The following is a 17,797-nucleotide window of genomic DNA, read 5'->3' as shown; positions in this document are numbered from 1 at the left end:
TTCCTGGGTGTCCTCACAGAGATATGCTTGGCTTATGAGACAATAGACATGTGTGTGCGCACACACATGTGTATTTAAACACCGTGGTGACATAGGCAAACCCCTGTTCTGGACCAGGTTTTTTCTTAATAAATCTTAGAAGTAATTCAGCATCAGAGTGCTTTACACCTGTAATTGCCTCACTTTTCTATGTTTTAGAGTATTCTATTATGTATGTAATGTATTTGCTGACCTTCTACTGATGACTCCTCAGCCTGGTCATTGGCTGCTGATTCATGGGGGTCCTCTACATTGGATCCTTATTTGCTGTGTCTTTTATGGGGCCTTCTCATGAGTCTGACATTGACGGTGGGAAGGGGCTAGCCCTTTTGTGACAGCCACATTTTCTTAGAATTTGTTGTTTTGAAAAATTAACTATTAATTGTTAGATAAACAAGGTATACAGTGAGAAGTCTTGCTCTCAGCTTGATCCCCCTCTCTTCCGTTTCCCTGCCCCCCCTTTCATAGGTCATCACAATTATTGTACAGCCTCTGGTGTTTCTATGCATACAGTATGTACAGATATACATCTTTCTTCTGCAGGGATATATACTTCTCCATGTTCTGTTGTTCAGATAATAGATATTAGAGAGCTTGCTCTATCAGTACATAGAGTTTCCTTGTTTTGTTTTTTTCCAAATAGCCACATCATAGTAGTGGTCCTATGTTGGGAGGCACCAGAGTTTATTAGTCCTCTGTTGACAGATGTTTGGGTAGTTTCCAGGCATTTGGTATAATATATGGCCTTTAATCTCTTTTTTAATACACAGGTTCAGCTATATCCATAGAATAAAGTCCCAAAATGGAATTGCCAGATTAGAAGGTACATGCACTTGTAACCTTGACCAATATGGCCAAATCACCTTCCCCAGGACTCAGGCCATTTCCTGCTGCCGTAAGTGGTCTCCCCGCTGGGTTACCAGAAATACTGTCTGAGAGTTGCTCCTGAAAGCAACACGGTGCAGTCCTGTTGACTTCTCTCCCTTCCTCTGAGCTGGTGAAGATTACCCGTGGTTAGAATTGGAGCAGAATGCCCACGAGGGGCCTTGACTTGTGCTGGGCCTGCCAGACCCTGCCCCATTCCCTTCTCCTGCAACTGCCTTCACCTCAAACCTGCAGGCTGGGCTACACCTCGGGCTTATACTCCCCTTTGTGGCGGGCGTCAAGGACACCCAGTACCCGACCGTGTCGCCCCACAGGCCACACACGGGAAGCTCCTCTGCTTAGTCAGGCTGGGTTCCCAGAGGCTGTGTGTACATCTCTCTGTTTGCAAGTTCAGAGTGACCCAGGGGGGTTGAAGCTGGTGGCAAGTACCCCCCCCAGAGCTTGCCTGCCTGCCTTCCTTCCTTTCTCTTCTTTTGGTGAAATACATTCCACTTGAAAAGGAATGCACGTAAAATGCGTATGTGCAGTTTTTAAAAGAAGCATCAAGTGAATACCCATTGACCAGCTTAAGAAATAGAAATGACCAGTCCCTGGAAGGCACTGTGTGCCCCTCTCTGATGCATCCTCTCTCTCTCCTGGAGGTAACTGCTGACTTGAATTTTCTGGGTTTTATTCCCTTCTCTTTACTTCTGCCTGTGTATATGTATAAACACATATGTATGTATATGTATACACACAATTTATTGAAATCATACCGTGTATATTCTGCTGTGACTTTGCTTTCTTGAGTCCACATTATGCTTTCTAAGCTTTATCCATGATAACGTTCATTAGTTGTCCCTGCTTATTTTGTTGTGTTAATACACCTTCATTTCTTTATGTAGAATTCCTGACGTATACCTCATTCTGTATAGTGTTGGATGATGTGATATGCTCCAGCTTATTCGGTGATGCACAATTATCTCCGAGGAATGGTTGCGTTTCTGGGGACCCCACCAGGAGACAATGGAAGTCTCCTTCGCCCCACACTCACACCAGTGCTTGGTCTTCTCAGACTTTTTAATCTTTGCAAGTCTGGTGAGTGTTAGGTGGGATCCTGTGTGTGTTCAATAATAAGATACACATCAGAAAGTACATGAACTGCACGTACAGCTCATTGAGGGAGCAGCACCTGTAGGGTTTATCCACGTCACGGCTGAGAAGTAGTCCATTGTGCGAACGTACTGGCACTTAGCCCGCTTCCAGGCAAAGCCATCCTGGTAGTTTTAGTTGGGGCTTTTATAAATGAGGCACAGTGCACTTCCTTGTGCAGGCCTCCTGCCTCACGGAGGCACCGATGAATTTCTCTAGGGTTCATAACTAGAGTGCAATTGCTGGGTTTACAGTGTGTGTTTTTACTATAAAATTGTGACTTTTTCAAAGTTGGTCTGGATTTACATTCCATCAACTCTGTGAGAGTTCCCACTGCCTCATCCTCACTGACACTTGGAGTTTCCAGAGGTTTGTTTTTTTTTTTAATGTATTTATCTTACAATATCATATTTTTAATATACTTTTATTATAGTATAGTCAGTTTACAATATTGTGTTAATTTCTGGTGTACAGCACAATACTTCAGTCATATAGGAACATACATTTTTTTGTTTTCATATTCTTTTTAACCATAAGTTACTATAAGATATTGAATATAGTTCCATGTGCTGTACAGTATAAACTTGTTGTTTATCTATTTTATATATAGTAATTAGTATCTGCAAATCTCAAACTCCCAATTTATCCCTTCCCACCCCCTTCCCCTCTGGTAACCATAAGTAGATTTTCTATGTCTGTGAGTCTGTTTCTGTTTTGTAAATAAGTTCATTTGTCTTTTTTTTAAGATTCCACATATGAGTGATATCATATGGTATTTGTCTTTCTCTTTCTGGCTTACTTCACTTAGAATGACATTCTCCAGGGCCATCCATGTTGCTGCAAATGGCATTATTTTATCATTTTTTATGGCCGAGTAGTATTCTGTTGTATAAATATACCACAACTTCTTTATCCAGTCATCTGTTGATGGACATTTCGGTTGTTTCCATGTCTTGGCTATTGTACATAGTGCTGCTGTGAACATTGGGGTGCATGTATCCTTTTGAATTTATAAGTTTCCTTCTGGATATGTGCCCGGGAGTAGGATTGCAGGATCATATGGTAAGTCTATTTTTAGTCTTTTGAGGAATCTCCATACTGTTTTCTATAATGGCTGCACCAAACTACATTCCCACCAACAGCCTAGGAGGGTTCCCTTTTCTCCACAGCCTCTCCAGCATTTATTGTTCATGGACTTTTTGAATGATGGCCATTCTGACTGGTATGAGGTGATACCTCATTGTAATTTTGATTTACATTTCTCTGATAATAAGTGATATTGAGCATTTTTTCATGTGCCTATTGGCCGTTTGTATGTCTTCATTGGAGAATTCTTGTTTAGGTCTTCTCCCCATTTTGAGATTGGGTTGTTTGTTTTTTTTCTTATTAAGTTGTGTGAGCTGTTTATATGTTCTGGAAATTAAGCCCTTGTCAGTCTCATCTTTTGCAAGTATTTTCTCCCATTCTGTAGGTTGTCATTTTGTTTTGCTTATGGTTTCTTCTGCTCTGCAAAAGCTTGTAAGTTTAATTAGGTCCCATTTGTTTATTTTTCTTTTTATTTCTACAATATCATTTTTTAAAATTGAAGTATAGTTGATGTACAATATTATATGTTACAAGTATACAATGTAGTGATTCATAATTTTTAAATGTTATACTCCATTTATGGTTGTTATAAAATATTGGCCATATTCCCCATGGTGTACAGTACATCCTGGTAGCTTATTTTATACCTGATAGTTTGTACCTCTTAATCCTCCACCTCCATCTTGCCCCTCCCCCTTCCTCCTCCCCACTGGTGAGGGTTTCCAGAGGTTTTAAATCTTCATCAATTTGATGATCGCAAGGCGATGTTTCAGTTGTGATTTTCATTTCGCTGCATGCCAGTCTTTCCTTTATGAATTACCCCAGGGTTCTGCAAATGAAGGCCCATGGGTCAAACCAGACTTACTGCTTGTTTTTGTAAATAAAGTTTTAGCCGAACACAGATATACCCATTCTTCCAGTTGTTTTCTGTGATCACTTTCCTGCTGCATCAGCAGAATCAAGCAACACAGCTCAAAAATCTAAACCATTTACTTTCTGGCCCTTTACAGAAAACATTTGCCAACCTGTGTTGACCCCAGGGTCCTAAAGATCATCTCCTTTTTCTATGAAAGTTGTTTCCTGACTCGTTTCTACCAAATAAGAATAAGAGCCTCTATTTTGAAGGATTACTATTTCTCTCTTTGTTGGCAAACTTTCTCACAAGCTTCATTTTCCAGATTAGAAAAGAGTTGCAGATTAGCAACCGCAGGCTAATTCTGGCTATGAACAAATTTTGTCCAGTCCAAACATTTTTTAAAACATAATTGCAAACATTTAAAGTTAGATTTGACATCAATATTTGAGTTTCTTATTTCTTTTGAAAAATTCAAATTCTGAGAATCTTGCCCCACATTTCACAGTGGCAACGACCTTTTAGAATATGGAAGGTCTGCTGCCTCCTCCAGGTGGGCCTGCCCTCTGCAGTGAGATCCAGTACCTGTGCTCTCAGTTGCTCCTTCATTCTAGGTCCATTAGTACCATTTCTTTTGCTGTTACTATTTCGTAGGTAGAGTTAATTGTATTGACTGTCTACAGGCCTACCTCGTTGTATTGTGCTTTGCTTTGGTGTACTTCACAGAGACTGCGTGTTTTACAAATTGAAGGTTTGTGGCAACCCTGGGTCGAGCAATCTGTCAGCACCATCTTTCCAGCAGCATTTGCTCACTTCATGTCTCTGTCTCCCAGTATTTCAAACTTCGGCATTATGGTTTTATTGTTATGACGATCTGTGGTTAGTGACCTCCGATGCTGCTCTTGTGATTGGGGGCACCCCCAAACCACACCCATGTAAGATGGCATACTTAATCGATGAATGTTGTGTGTTCCACCACTCGGCCATTCCCCTATCCCTCTTTCCCTCCTCGGGCCTCCCTATTCCCTCAGTCACAACAGTGCTGAAGTTAGGCCAGTTAACAAACCTACAGTATCCTGCCTCTGAGTCTTTAAGTGAAAGGAAGTCACAATGTCTCTCATGTTAAATCAAAAGCTAGACATGATTACACTGCATGAGGAAGGTGTGTCCAAAGCCAAGACATACTGAAACCTGGGCCTCTTGTGCTGGTTAGCCGAGTTGTGGAGGCAAAGGAAAATTTCTTGCAGGAAATTAAAAGTGTTTGTCCAGGGGGAGGGTATAGCTCAATTGGTAAAGCACATGCTTAGCATACACAAGGTCTTGGGTTCAATTCCCCAGTACCTCTTCTAAATAAATAAGTAAACCTAGTTACCCCCCACCCCGAAATGTGTCCAATGAACACATGAATGAAAAGGAAACAAAACAGCCTTGTTGCTGATGTGGAGGCAGTTTTAGTGGTCTGGATAGAAGATCTAACCAGACACAACGTTCCTGTAAGGCACAGCCTAATCCAGAGCAAGGCCCTCATTCTCTTTAATTCTATGAAGGCTGAGAGAGATGAGGAAGCTGCAGAAGAGAAGCTTGAAGCCAGCAGAGGTTGGTTCATGAGTTGAAGGAAAGAAGCTGTCTCCATAGCGTAGAAATGTGAGGTGAAGCAGCAGGTTATACAGAAGATCTAGCTAAGATAATGAAGGTGGCCACACCAAACAGCAGATTTTCAATGTAGGGGAAACAGCCTTCTATTGGAAGAAGATGCCATCTGGGACTTTCATAGCTGGAGAGGAGAAGTCAATGCCTGGCTTCAAAGGACAGGATGATTCTCTTGTCAGGTGCTAATGCAGGTGGTGGCTTTGAAACACAGCCAGTGCTTATTTACCATTCCAGAAATCCTACGGCCCTTAAGAATGATGCTAAACCTACTCTGCCTGTGCTCTATTAATGGAACAACAAAGCCTGGATGACAGCACATCTGTTTACAGATATTTAGTATTTTAGCCAGCTTTGCGACCTACTGCTCAGAAAAAGGATTCCTTTCCAAATATTACTGCTCATTGACATGCACCTGGTCACCCAAGAGCTCTGATGGAGATGGACAGTGAGATTCATGTTTTTATGCCTGCTAACACAGCATCCATTCTGCAGCCCATGAATCAAGGAATAATTTCAACTTTCAGTTCCTCAAGAAATTTCATAAGGCTATAGCTGCCATGGATGTGATTCCTCTGATGGATCTGGGCAAAGTCCATTGAAAACCTTCTGGAAAGAATTAAGAACATGCATGATTCATGGGAAGAGGTTAAAATATCTACATTAACTGAAGTTTGGAAGAAGCTGATTCCAGCCCTCTTGGATGACTTTGAAGGGGTCAAGACTTCAGTGGAGGAAGTAACTACAGATGTGGCGGAAATAGCAAGACAACTAGAATTAAAAACGGAGTCTAAAGTTGTGACCAAAATTGCTGCAATCTCATGATAAGACTTGTAACGAATGAGGAGTTGCTTCTTATGGGTGAGCAAAGAAAGTGGTTTCTTGAGATGGACTCTGCTGGTGAAGATGTTGAAATAACGACAAAGGCTTTAGAATGTGATAGAAACTTGGTTGATAAAGTAGCAGCAGCGTTTGAGAGGACTGACTCTGATTTTGAAAGAAGTTTTACTGTGGGTGAAATGCTATCAAACAGCTTTGCATGCTACAGAGAAATCCTCTGTAAAAGGAAGAGATTGATGTGGCAAACTTCATCATTGTCTAAGATTAAGAAATTGCCACAGGCACCCCAACTTTCAGCAGCCACCACTGTGATCAGTCAGCCGCCATCAACCTTGAGGCAAGACCCTCCACCAGCAGAAAGATTACGACTCGCTGGAGGCTCAGATGATGGTTAGCATTTTTTTAACAGTAAAGTATTTTTGAATTAAGGTATGTATTTTTTAAAGACATGCTGTTGCACACTTAATAGATTATAGTATAGTGTAAACGTAACTTGTATATGTGGAAACCAAAAAATTTGTGTGATTTGCTTTATTGCAGTGGTCTGGGACTGAACCTGCAGGATCTCCGAGCTCTGCCTGTAGTGCTAACCCAGCCTTGCATCCTGGAGATAAACTGGCTTGGTCATGACGTGCATCATTTTTATATATTAATGGATTTTACTTGCTCATATTTTGGCAAGGACCTCTATGTCTATATCCATGAGGGATATCGGTGTATTATTTTTATTGTATGTGTGTGTATTATGTCTTTGTTAGGTTTTGATGTTAGGGTTATGCTGTCCTTATAAAACTTGAAGGGAAATAATTCCTTCTTTTTCTATTTTCTAAAACTTTGTGCAAGATTGGTGTTATTTCTTCCTCATATGATGGATAGTTTGACTTCAGTAGAAATTCTGGGCCTAGAATTTTATTTAGAAACATTTTTTTGCAAACATTTAATTCCTTTATTAGATATAAAGCAATTCAGAATTTCCGTTTCATCTGTCACTTTGGATAAATTTTTTTTCCAAGGAATTTGTCCATTTTACCTAAGTTGTGAAAGTTCTTGACATAATTCTGTTCATAATGTTTCCCTATTGCCTTGTTAATGCCTGTAGAACTTGTGACAATGACCCCACCTTCACTCCTGGTGTTGGTAATGGGTGTTGTCCTTTTCTTCCCGATGAGTCTAGCTGGGGGCTTATCAGTTTTGTTGATCTTTTTCAAGAATCAACTTTGGCACTGTTAATTTTTCCCATTGTTTACCCACTGTCTATTTTATTGATTTCTGCTCTTTGTCATTTCCTCTTTTCTCCTGTATTTGGGTTGACTTTGTGCTTTTCTCTAATGTGAAACCTTAGGCCATTGGTTTTAGAGTTATTTCCTAACATAAGCATTTAAAGCTGTAAGTTTCCTGCTATGAGTTTCTCCCCACAACTTTTAATATATTGCATTTTCATTATCATTCAGTATGAAATATTACCTAACTTCCCTTGTGATTTCTTCTTTGACCCATGGATCATTTAGAATATGTTGTTTAATTTCCAGATACCTGGGGACTCCTATGTATTTTATTATTATTGATTCTAAATTAATTCTGTTATATTCAGAGAGCTTACTCTCTATGATTTCATTCCTTTTAAATTTATTGAGACTACGGCCCACTTTATGGTCTGTCTTCGTGAATATCCCATACAAGAACTGTAGTTTGCAGTTGTTGGGTACAGTACTCTATAAATATCCTTCAAGCAAAAGTGTTTCATACTGTAGTTCAGACGATCTGTGTCCTGATTTATTTCTTGGTTCTGTCATTCATTGAGAGGAGGTGTCAAAATCTCTGACAATAATCATGCATTTGTTTTTTCTTCCTTTTAATTCTTTCAGTTTTAACTTCATTTATTTTGAAACTGTTATTAGGCAGACAGATTTGTTACTGAGTTTTCCTGATGACTTGTATCTTTTATCATTCTGATATATTCTTTTTCTCTGGTAATACTTGTTATTTTTGCAGTCTACTTTGTCTCATCTAATATGGCCACGCCAGCCTTTTTATGCTTACTTTTTGCATGGTATATGTTTTTCCATTCATTTACTTTCAGTGTATATATGTTTTTATATTTAAAGTGATTGTTTTATAGACAGCATATAATTAGTCTTGCTTTATCAATTCTGACAATCTTTGCCTTATAATCAGAGTGTTTAGTCCATTGACTTAAAATTAATTATTGATATAGTCAGATTTATCTCTACCATTATCTCTACCTCTCTTCTACCTTTCTTGCATTCTTTTGGATCAGGTAAATATTTATGTTTAAATATTTTTTAGAATTCCACCCTGATGCTTTTTTAGCCATACTCTGCTTCATTTTTTATTGGTTACTCTGGAGAATGCAATGTTTTTCCTTAACTTTTCAGTTTGTTTAGAATTAGTATTGTAATATACCATATAAACAGTAAAAACCTTGCAATTATATAGGTGTGTTTCCTCTCTCCACCTTGTTTGTCATTTGTCATTGCATGTATATATGTTATAAATCCCACTAGACAATATTTTAATTTTTGGTTTAAACTGTTTGTATATATTTTAAAGAAATTGGAGAAAAATTCTTTTCTGTTTACCTAGGCTGCCATTTCTGATGCTCTGCATTCCTTTCTGAAGATCCAAGTTTCCACCTGATATCATTTACTTTCAGCCTGAAGAACTGTAGCGTTTCTTCCAGTGCAGGTCTGCTGTTGAAGGCTTTAAAGATGTTGTACCATTGTCTTCTGGCCTCCATTATTTCTGATGAAGAGTTAGCTGTCATTCAAATTATTGTTCCCCCATGTAACGTGCTCTCTGGTTGCTTCCAAGATTTTCTCTTTTTATCTGGTTTTCAGCAGTTTGATTATGATGTGCCTTCATGTTTTTCTTTGATATTATCTTGCTAGTGGTTCATTGAACTTTTTGAATCTGAATTTATTTAATGTCTTTGACCAACTTCGGGGAAATTTTTAAATTTAAAAAATTTAAATTATTAGTTCGTCAAGTATTTTTTCTTCCCTGTTTCTTGTTCTTCTCTCCTTCTGAGATTCCAGTTACATGTATGTGAAACTTCATTCTCCTATCCCACATATATCTGAGACCCCATTCATTTGTTTTTAATCTTTTTCTTTCTCTCTGTTTCACACTGAATAATTTCTATCAATTTATTTTCAAGTTCATAACCTTTCTTCTGTTGTCTCCATTTGGTTGTTAAGCCTTCCAGTTAATTTTAAAATTTCAGAGGTTGTATTTTCTATATCTAGAATTTCCACTTGGTTCTTCTATTATAGTTTATGTCTCTGAGATTCCTCATACTTTATTTTGAGCATTTTACCTTATATCATATAGTATTGTTATAATGTCTGTTTTAAGACCCCTGTCTTCTGATACCAACATCTGGGTCTTCTTGGCACTAGTCTCCATTGACTGACACTTCTTTTGAGTAGGGGCTGCATTTTTCTGTTTATGTGTCAGGTAACTTTTTATTGCATCCTGGACGTTAAGGTGGTTGCCTTGTGGAGTCTCTGGATTCTGTTATATTCCTTTGAAGAGTAGCTGTTATTTTAAAGGTGGATATTAATGTGGCTGGCCCCCAACTGCAAACACTTTCTCTTAGGCAGCAGTTTGACTCTTTTATCCTTAACTGGGCTGCTTGCAGTTTGCTCCCCGCATGTGTAGTTAAGGAGGTCAGCCACAGGCTTAGAAGAATTTATTCCCCAAACTAGGGCTCCCTTTCTCTGAGTCACCTTTCTGGGGTTTTCTCCCTTCACTTTTCAGACTCCGTGGTTTTCTAAATCTCTCCTCTGGTTCTTCCAGCCAGAAAGTGCACATCGTGCATGCTTTGTCTTGGAGTTTTAGTGACCCTTCATTGAACTCGCCCTCATTCTATGCTGTCCCTTCTTCCGAGTATCGACTCTCCTCCAGAATCTGCCTGCTTTTGTTGATGCTCCAGAGCCTTCATGTGGTCCTTCTGTTGTTCCTAAGGTCCTGGTTGTCATCCATAGGTTTGGTTGGTAGGATACACCTCAGCCAAACAGGAGGTGGTAGTAAAGATGAAAAGTGAAATCACTCTTGTCCCTATCACACTTGTGAAGTGGGAGTGTCTGTCTGGGATATGTAACTCCAGAGAAACAATCAGTGTATTTCTTACAGCTTAAAATGTTAAAAATGTGTCTGTATCTAAAGTACATTTAGGATGCCATTATAAAGGAAAACCATAGTAAGAACTATGACTGAAATATAGGAAATGTGGATGATTTAAAACAAACAAACAAACAAAAACAAAGCACAAGAACAGAACACACCCAGTGTGTTTTCACTCATTTGCCTTCCTTGGCCACCCCTGTTGGCAGTTGCATTTTTAATTTTGCTCGCCAGTCACAATGGCCGTGCAGGACCACTAACGCCATCTGTTGGCCGATCGGATGTGCTTCTGCTTGAGCATAGTGATGTTTATGCTGATAAAAAGTTTCATGATTGTTTAAAAAACAAGTTTCAGATGTTTTGGCATGCAGAGAAATATGGATGTTCTTGCCTTCGAGAATTTGATACTAAAGAATATAAGCCTGTTCCTGCCCTAATTTGGTGAGATATTATGTTAACAAAAAGGTGATAGAAAAAATTCCACAAGCTGGCTCATAACAGCAGTTCTAAATCAGCAGCATGAAAAATAGGGGCTCTGAATTTACCGTAGGGAGAGATTATTGTGTCCTGTGTGTGGGGCGCAGTGATGGGGAGGCTTGGTGGAAGAGGGGGCCTCACGCTGGGTCCTGAAGCAGTTCGGAGGGGGAAGGTATAGCTCAGTGGTAGAGTGCCTGCGTAGGACGCACAAGGTCCTGGGTTCAATCTCCAGTACCTCCATTAAATAAACAAACAGACCTAACCCCCCCCCCCAAAGAATTTTTTTAAAAAAAGCAAATTGCCTGAAGCAGTTCAGGTGGAAAGAGGTTGCAGGTAGAGGAAGCAAGCATGAGCACTGGCAGGTGTGAGTGTGTGTGTGTGAGGGGGGTGGTTCAGATTCAAACTATCAGTGCTTCCCATTTTGTGTGAGCGCAGACCACTAAACAGATTAACACTAAGACATTGTAGCCTGACACTGAGGTTTGTGGTTTTTCCTCTAGGGTGTAGGGGAAAACATGAAGACAGATACCGTGCAGAAGTATGTTTGTATCTGGTTCAGGCAGACTTATTACACTATTGGTTTTTTCTTAAAATTATTGTAGAAAGTTCACTTAACTTGAAATCAAATCTGCTCTTAACAGTGCTATTGATTAATATAACCTTGGAATTATAATGGAAAGTCTTAAAGTCCTGGTTGGAAATACGGGATTGCTTATTCCCTTTTCCCAACTGTGAGGTCTTACATTATTCCCATCATGAACAAAATATTAAATCCTTTCAAAAGTGTTCTGAGTCTTAAGTTGGGGGGGAAAGACAAAAGGATAGGAAAAATAAAACATAGGAAAATTATATGTAATCTTGGAATGTGGAAGGCCTTTACAAACAAAACTAATTTCCTTAATATATAAAGAGTTCTTCACAAATCAGTAAGAAAAAAATATATAGTAGAAAATGATCAGAAGATATCAACAGTTTATTAACAAAAAAGGAAATAGAAGGTATTTTAAAATATGGGTGGATGATCAGTCTTGCTCATAATAAGAGAAATGTAAATGAAACTACAGTAGAATTTTTATCTGACTGGTAGGCAAAGATCTAGAAGTTTCATAGTGGTACCATCCTGGCAGGAATGTGGGGTAATACTCCCATAGTCGCTGGTGGGAATGTAAACTGACAGCCTCTAGAGAGTGTCTTGGCAGCATCGAACCCAGTTTAAACTGCACATAACCTTGGACTTGATTCCACTTCTCAGTGTCTACTCAGATGTATACTTGTGCGTAAATGAAATGACACATGTACAGGGATATTCCTTAGAGTCCTTTTTAAAATTTTGAAATAGTTTGCGCTCTACAGAGATGTTGCAAAAATAGTACACATGCTTCCCTTCCTCTGCTCCTGGTTTCCCCTAGTGTTAGTCTCTTACAGAGCCGGGGTATAGTGATTGAAAACTGAAATAGCGCTGACACAGTACTGTTCAGTAACATGTCACTCTCACCTGAATTTAGCCAGGTGTCTCGTCGATGTCCTTTGCTGCCCCAGGGTCCTACATCCTGTCCTTATGTCTCCTTGGTCTCCTCTGTCTGTGTTTGTCCTTCAGGACCTTGACTTTTGAAGAGCACCAGCCAGTTGTTTAGAGGATTTCCCTGTCTTGGGTTTGCCTGATGCTTTCTTGTGATTAGATCAAGATGTCTTTTTGGCAAGAACACGGCAGAAGGCAGGCGGCGCCCCCTCACCACCCGGGGTTGCAGGGTGTGGATACGTCTCTTTCCTGATGATGTTGACTGTGTTCACTTTGTTCAGGGTTATTTGCCACTTTCTCCCCCGTGAAGTGCTGTTTTTCTCTTTGAGATCAAGAAATGTCTTGTGGGGATACTTCAAGATTCTGGAAATGTTCTGTTTTGGTGAACATCCATCAACAATTTATACCTGTCACAACTAATACGGTGCTTGCCTGGTGGCGACTGTCTGTCTCCATCATCCTTACACATTTCCTAATTGTAATTCTGCTGTAAGGAAGAGGTCCCATCTCCCCCATACTTTGATTTTACATTTCTAGCCTCCAAAACTGTGGGATGATAAATTTCTGTTGTCTCAGCTGCCTGGCCTGTGGTGCTTTGCCACAGCAGCCCCAGGAAACTAACATACATCCCTTGTAAGCAGCCAGTTTCTTACGGCTTAAATTGTGTGCCCCCAAAAGTCATGTTCACATCCTTCCCCTGCCTGCACCTGTGAATGTAACCTTATTTGTGAATAGGGTCTTAGCAGATAAGGTAAGTAAGATGAAATCATATTAGATTAGACTGGGCCCCAAATCCAGTGTAACAGGCGACCTTAAGAGGGAAATTTGAACACAAAGGAGACACTGAAGAGAAGGCCATGTGATGATGAAGGCAGAGATTTGAGGGAGGCAGCGGTGGGTCAAGGGTGGCAGGCAACTCAGAGGCCAGAAGAGAGCGGGGACAGGCTGTCCGTCAGAGTCCCCAGGAGGAATCAGCCCTGCCAACACTTTGGTTTTCAACTGTGGTAAGCTGCCCTGTCCGTGGTGCTGTGTCACAGCAGCTTCAGGAGACGGACACACAGTCTCATTAGGTTCTGGTTTATCCTTCCCGTGTTTCTTTTGCACAAAATAGTGGAAAGAGGATGTTTTCCCGCATCTCCTTTCTTCCTTGAAGGGTAAGTACGCGGTAGATAACCCTTTACCACTTCGGGGTTTTTTGTTTTTTGTTTTCCTGTTTTTTATTTTTATTTATTTATTTATTTTAAACATTTCTTTAATTGAGTTATAGTCATTTTACAATATTGTGTCAAACTCTTTACCACTTTGGAGCATTATTTTTAACAGCACCAGGCTGGAAACAGATTGAGCACTAGTTACTTATCCATTACAGTGGACTATTGATTATAAAAAGAAAAGCAGTTTTAAATATACTAGAACAGAGTGATCTCTAAGATGTGTTCTTGATTAAAACATTTGTACACAGAAGCCTGGAAGTAAAAAAGTGTGCCGGCCCCTTCCTGCAATCTGGGAGTGGGTTTAGAACAGGTAGTTCATGGGAGCCTGAAGATAATGAGAGCCTTTAGCCTCTCAATTGTTTGATTTCGTGTGATTTCTGGTTTCCTGTGGGTAAGGATGGTTTAGAGCTGGGATGAGGGAAAGGGACCTGTTGTTTCCTGATGGGACCAAAAGGCAAATGTCGAGGAAAGGACCAGAGGAAGTCTGAGACAGGAAGTGGGGATAAATGTCAGTTTAGTGGGTTTATGCAAGCAGATCAGGGCGCTTAATTCCTTAGCAGACCTGCTACGCTGGGGCAGGAGGAGGCGGGTTCCTGGAGATTTGGGGCATTGCTTGGTGGAGGGCCTGGAATGCCAGCCTGAAGTGTTTGGAGTTGATGAGGTTGTGGCAGGACTGACCTCTGAAATCGGAAATGATGAGATAAAATTGGCGTTGAAAGATTGATATGTTGACATTTAAGTGACGGATTTCAGGGAACAGTGTTTCAGGTGGGGAGACCTGCTTAAAGGCCTTTGGACCTGAGTTGTGTGGGGAAGAGTGGCCGCAGCAGAGCTGGGGGAGGCCCACGAGGCGGGGAGGGGCAGGGGTCCAGGATAAGTGCTCCTTCCGTGTCCCTGCTGGAAGGGACTCCGCATGACCATCTCTGCCCTTACCTGGGCTGGGTAATAGGGTGTGGTTGTTAGGTGGAACGTGGTAAGAGGAGTACTAATTAGATGTAAGAATTTCTAAACTGCTTTCGGTTGGTCTGTGTGTACTGGCTCCCGTGGGGGTGCGGCCACGAACCCTGCCCACCTGTGCTTACCCAGCTCGCTCCCCTCTCTCCTGGAGGGACTCCTCCATGGCTCCGGCTCCATGGCCCGGCGCTCACCTGCGCGTTTGTGCATCTGGAGGGCTGCTCCCTGTAGAGCTGGGACCCAGACCCCGACCTGAGGCCCAGCCGGAGTCTTGCATCCCTCAAACTTCTCTCCTTTACCCCCGTCTCTGATTTTGTCCTGAAGTCCTACCATACTTTAAAGCAGAGGGTCCCCGTGGGGAACTGTTTTTCTCTCCACATGTGCCCAGGAGCACTGTTCCTGGGAGAAAAGGCACTGTGGGGTCGCCCCTAGTCTGCTGGCATCATTTCTCATATGCTCAGGTCACAGGCTGGGATCATAGGGACTTCAGCACCCTTGCCTGGCCTGGTGTAGACTGTTTGTTAAAAAAACTTTTTATCAAATATTTAATTCCAGAAGAAATACCCCAGTTTGAGGAGTTTCTTTAGCTGTATGAATAAAGTGAAAAATGTAGTTAGGCCAGAGAATTAAATATTTAGACTCTTTGGAAATTGACTATTTTCTGAATTGGGATAGATGTTGTAAGGTAATCTTCATAGAGGTAAAGACTAAGGTCATGTTATTTATTATAAATCCAAGAATAAACTTAAAAGGCAGGTTTTTATACCTCATAGGAATGTGGAAGTCGACATGTTGATTTTTTAAACTTTCAAGTTATTTCTGGACATTCCATGTCATTTCTTCCTGACTGTGACACGTGTGTAGTCCACAGCGTGCAACAGCAGCTCATCATGGCCTGGGCGTCCACACAGACTATCCTGTATGTCTGACCTGTAGCTTTGAAAACACCAGGCATTAAGCCCCTCCCGACCGGCGCCAGTCCCTGGCTTGGTGGTCCAGGAGTCGGGTGAGTGGTGCTGGCGAAAGGGTTGGTTCTGTCCTGCCGGCTAGAGTGGAGGTGTGTTTCTGTAGCGTCTGTCAGCCAAGCGAGGCTGGGGACAGCATGTCAAACGGATGGCTTTCCCTTCTTCCCTGGCAGTGGTTCCTGGCTCCACTGTGCTGAGCAGGAAGTGACAGAAAACCAAGACAAGGACAGTTCTAGTCCCTTTGCTGGTTACAAGGTGGAGGAGCTCATTCGCTGGCTTTCGGGTTTTAAATACACTAATTAAAAAAACTGACAGTTTTGGACAAAAAAGGAAAGGAAGATAATTGATGATTCTTTAGAAGATGATGAGACTGGTTCAGAATATCACTATTTAAAAATTTGGATCTCTCTTGGGGTATTTTTCTCCCCTTTTCCATGATAGTTATGTGATGAGGGAGGTGGTCTGTCATATTTCAGGCTCCGGGAGGGGCTGTGAGCACCAGGACACGTGCGTTGGGTGGGTCTGTGTGCAATCTCACCAGGGGACGTATGTGGGAAGTGGTGTCCAAAGACACCTGCTCGCCCCCGCAGCTCTGCCCCGGGTTCTGATGCATTCTTGGTATCTGACACGTGTGAGGATGTGTTATTAAAACTATCTGCGAAAATGCCAGCACAGCATTCAGTCACTTCTTGTTTCTCCTAGTGCACTGAGTCTCTCAAGCAACAGCCTGCCTTAGAGAAATCCCCCTCAGCATCTGCCAGACTGGACATGAACACACTGGGATAGTCTTTTCCTGATGTGTTACTAACTCATTTCTTTCTGCATGTTTGTCTTTTCAGGAAAACCAGTTCTGTGTCCTTGGAGGACCCCAGCCCAGCCATGGAGTCCCAGGCAAAGGCCAGCTTTGAGCTTCTACGTCGGACGGTTGTTCAGCTCGCAGGCGGCTGAGGACCCGAAGGAGGAGCCCCTCCACTCCATCATCCGCAGCTCGGAGACCGTGCAGGGTACCGTGTGCGGCTGCGTCTTGTCCAGGGAGTCTTGGCTGGCTAGTGGCTGGCTCGTGAGGGGGAGTTTTTTTAAGGCAGAAGCAATGAATGATCGAGCCACCCACTCGCTTCAGAGGAAGGAAGGTCTTGGTTGGAGGGAGGGTTCCCCAAAACAATGTGTCCTGCGTTTTGGTCTCAGGAGGAACCTCTGACTTCCATCCTGGTGTGTCGTGCCCCCTCTGGTGGTCGCCTGTGAGTTCGCGTGGGGCCCCTTCTACATGGTGATTCATGGCACATCTGCTAATAATCATGGAAGCGGGACGTAAACTCAGTACTGGCCCCGCCGACGCAGGGCTGCACTCCGGATTGTCCTTCATTCCTAAGAAGTATGGAGAGCAGTCTCTAGAGCTGGTCCTCACGTTGGTCCATTTCTGGCTTTCAAATGGGACGACAGAAGCTTTGAAGTTTGGCTTAAGAGGAGAAATGAGGTTTTCTTGTTATCCTGCTTTCTAAGTGAGTAATTTGGAAACCGCTGTATTCAGGAGTAGGAGCCCAGGCCTGGATGTTCGAGTCGGCTGGTCTCACAGGCGGGCGAGGTGCAGGCCTCGGCAGCCCCTCGAGGTAGCCTGACCCCAGGCGTGCCAGCTCCAGGGGGGGGCGGGAGGAGGCAGGTGAGGCCTGTGCTTCCTCCGCCCCTTCCTGAGGAGAGGGAACCACCTGGTTTGTTCTGAAGCTGAGACTTCCTGCCTGAGCCCAAGACTTGGTTTCTTTCTTTCCTTTTTGTTCACTGTTTTGAAAAATGTTTAAAACTCGTTACCATAAACATTTTTTTGAATATTACATAGCATATTCTTCCATGAAAAAAGACATTAAACTTTATTGGTTTGTCTGATTCATTACTAGGTTCCGTTTCCAAACATGAGTTCCAGGCTGAGACAAAGAAGCTTCTGGACATTGTTGCCCGTTCCTTGTACTCAGAAAAAGAGGTACGGTGCCTGTCATCATCCCCAGCACTAGCAAGGTTTCTGTTGGCAAGACCACTTTTACGCCGCTGT

At 42.0% G+C, this 17,797-nt stretch overlaps 1 protein-coding gene across 2 annotated transcripts in view; it reads left to right on the top strand.

The window, feature by feature from the left end:
- The window catches only part of TRAP1 (TNF receptor associated protein 1), a 48,561-nt gene that overhangs the window by 9,471 nt on the left and 21,293 nt on the right, over positions 1-17,797 (top strand). For both annotated transcript variants that reach the window (XM_031447620.2, XM_064478397.1), the window contains exons 2-3: positions 16,596-16,760; positions 17,646-17,728. In XM_031447620.2, the coding sequence (XP_031303480.1) occupies positions 16,596-16,760; positions 17,646-17,728 (248 nt within the window). The remainder of the gene's footprint in view (positions 1-16,595; positions 16,761-17,645; positions 17,729-17,797) is intronic.

The sequence above is a fragment of the Camelus dromedarius genome, chromosome 24 (genome assembly GCF_036321535.1).
Source record: "Camelus dromedarius isolate mCamDro1 chromosome 24, mCamDro1.pat, whole genome shotgun sequence".
In the NCBI taxonomy this organism is placed as follows: domain Eukaryota; kingdom Metazoa; phylum Chordata; class Mammalia; order Artiodactyla; family Camelidae; genus Camelus; species Camelus dromedarius.
Note: the sequence above shows the minus strand (reverse complement) of the source record. Positions and strands in the feature narration are given on the sequence as shown.